Raw genomic sequence first — 1,649 nt, 5'->3', positions numbered from 1 at the left:
GACGAAGAAAATGTGGGGAGTATGTCGTCTTTGTTGGACGGATTCCGACATTACATTCGTCGGTATTTCCGGCGTAATTTTGCGCCGGTAGTATTTGAACTATATATATTCGAGCAATCTGTAATCAAACTTCAATAGACTCAAAATATATTTCATATTTGGAATAAATTTTGAACTCCATTTATTATCATTTCAAATCTAATTTGAACAGAGATAAATTTGGACCAAGTTAACTATAAGTTATGCAGAGTTTTTTTTGTTTTACCAACCCTACCAAAGCTATCGTTCCAGCAAATTGTTGTAACATCCACACCATAATAATGAAATTTACGAGCTGTATTAAGTACAATTCTTATGTACGTTTCATTACTCATTGCAAAATATAAGCCATACAAGGTTTGAACAAGAACAGTCAAACAAGAATGCTGATGAAATATGAAATCCTTACTCTGTTTAACAATGGAACTTTGTCCTACCTGCTACTTATATTACTACCATTACGCGGATAGGAAGTTGAGCTACCAAAGAGAGATACAACAAGCCACCTAGCCTCTCTCTCTCCCTCTCTGTCTCTCTATCTGATTTTGTCTTTTCTATTCAAGTTTCCAACCAAATAGAGACAATTTCTCCTAACAACATAGCCACCCACCCAGCAACTTCCAAGTCCCAGCTCACTTATAAAAGCCAGTTGCAGTATCTCCTCTCTCCACACTAGAAGCAAAATGGCTTCCAACACTGCTCTTCTCTTCACATTCTCCCTTCTCCTCGCCCTCGTCTTCTCTAACAATTACTCACCGTGCCACGCCGCTCGCCTTCTGCTTGAAGACACCGAAGAGCCAGGACTCCCTCCTTTCCCAGAATTCCCGGATTTACCCAAACCAGAATTGCCACCGTTTCCCGAGCTTCCTCCCTTCCCTGAATTCCCCGCTTTCCCTAAACCCGAACTCCCTCCATTACCAGAATTCCCCACGCTGACAAAGCCGGGAGAATCTAATTCGGCCGAGGTGGAAGAGCCCAAGCTGCCCGTTCCAGAGCTGCCTCCATTGCCCGAGTTCCCTCATGACTTCCCCAAGCCTGAGCTTCCGCCATTGCCGGAGATACCTCATGACTTTCCCAAGCCCGAGCTTCCGCCATTGCCGGAGATTCCTCATGACTTGCCCAAGTTGGAGCTTCCGCCATTGCCTGAGATACCTCACTTATTTCCAGAAGAGCCAAAGCATCCATAAACTGCTGAGTTACGTACAGTTCATCTATCTTTATCATTTACCTTGTCTTTATTCTGTGTGTTTCTAGTTACTGCCTTCGTCTTCTTCGTGACGGATTTGTTTAAGATGTTGTTATGAAGTGAAGCAGATCACCTGTAGCAGTTGTTTATGTATATTGAGATAATTAAGTATTTGCACTGCATTGATTTGTCTTTCATAATTTCACGATTTGATAAGTATAGTATAGTAATTAATTAACGGTTCTGTTCCTCCTTATTTTAGAAATATATTCTTTGGTAATCCTTTGCTCCTTAAAAAGGTACGTGATCATTGATCAATCATACTCGTAGTAGCAGTTTGTACTGGTTGCGTCCTGAAGTATTCGCGGCGGTAGAGAAATATAAAGTTTAATGTCTTAGCGTTGTACGCAGATCTAGCACGCAT

The 1,649-nt window shown here is 41.6% G+C and overlaps 1 protein-coding gene across 1 annotated transcript; it reads left to right on the top strand.

The window, feature by feature from the left end:
* Positions 1-722: 722 nt before the first annotated feature.
* Positions 723-1,401, top strand: LOC110094004 (protein PELPK1-like). The gene has a single exon (XM_020819093.2). The coding sequence runs from the start codon at positions 723-725 to the stop codon at positions 1,224-1,226; it is 504 nt and encodes a 167-aa protein (XP_020674752.1). The 3' UTR covers positions 1,227-1,401.
* The last annotated feature ends 248 nt before the right edge of the window (positions 1,402-1,649 follow it).

Source organism: Dendrobium catenatum, unplaced genomic scaffold (genome assembly GCF_001605985.2).
Source record: "Dendrobium catenatum unplaced genomic scaffold, ASM160598v2 fragScaff_scaffold_146, whole genome shotgun sequence".
Taxonomy (NCBI): domain Eukaryota; kingdom Viridiplantae; phylum Streptophyta; class Magnoliopsida; order Asparagales; family Orchidaceae; genus Dendrobium; species Dendrobium catenatum.
The sequence above is the reverse complement of the archived record's forward strand: the minus strand, read 5'-3'. Positions and strand labels throughout refer to the sequence as shown.

Coding starts and splice junctions, on each gene's coding strand:
- LOC110094004 (XM_020819093.2), top strand. CDS start 723: ATGGCTTCCAACACTGCTCTTCTCTTCACATTCTCCCTTCTCCTCGCC.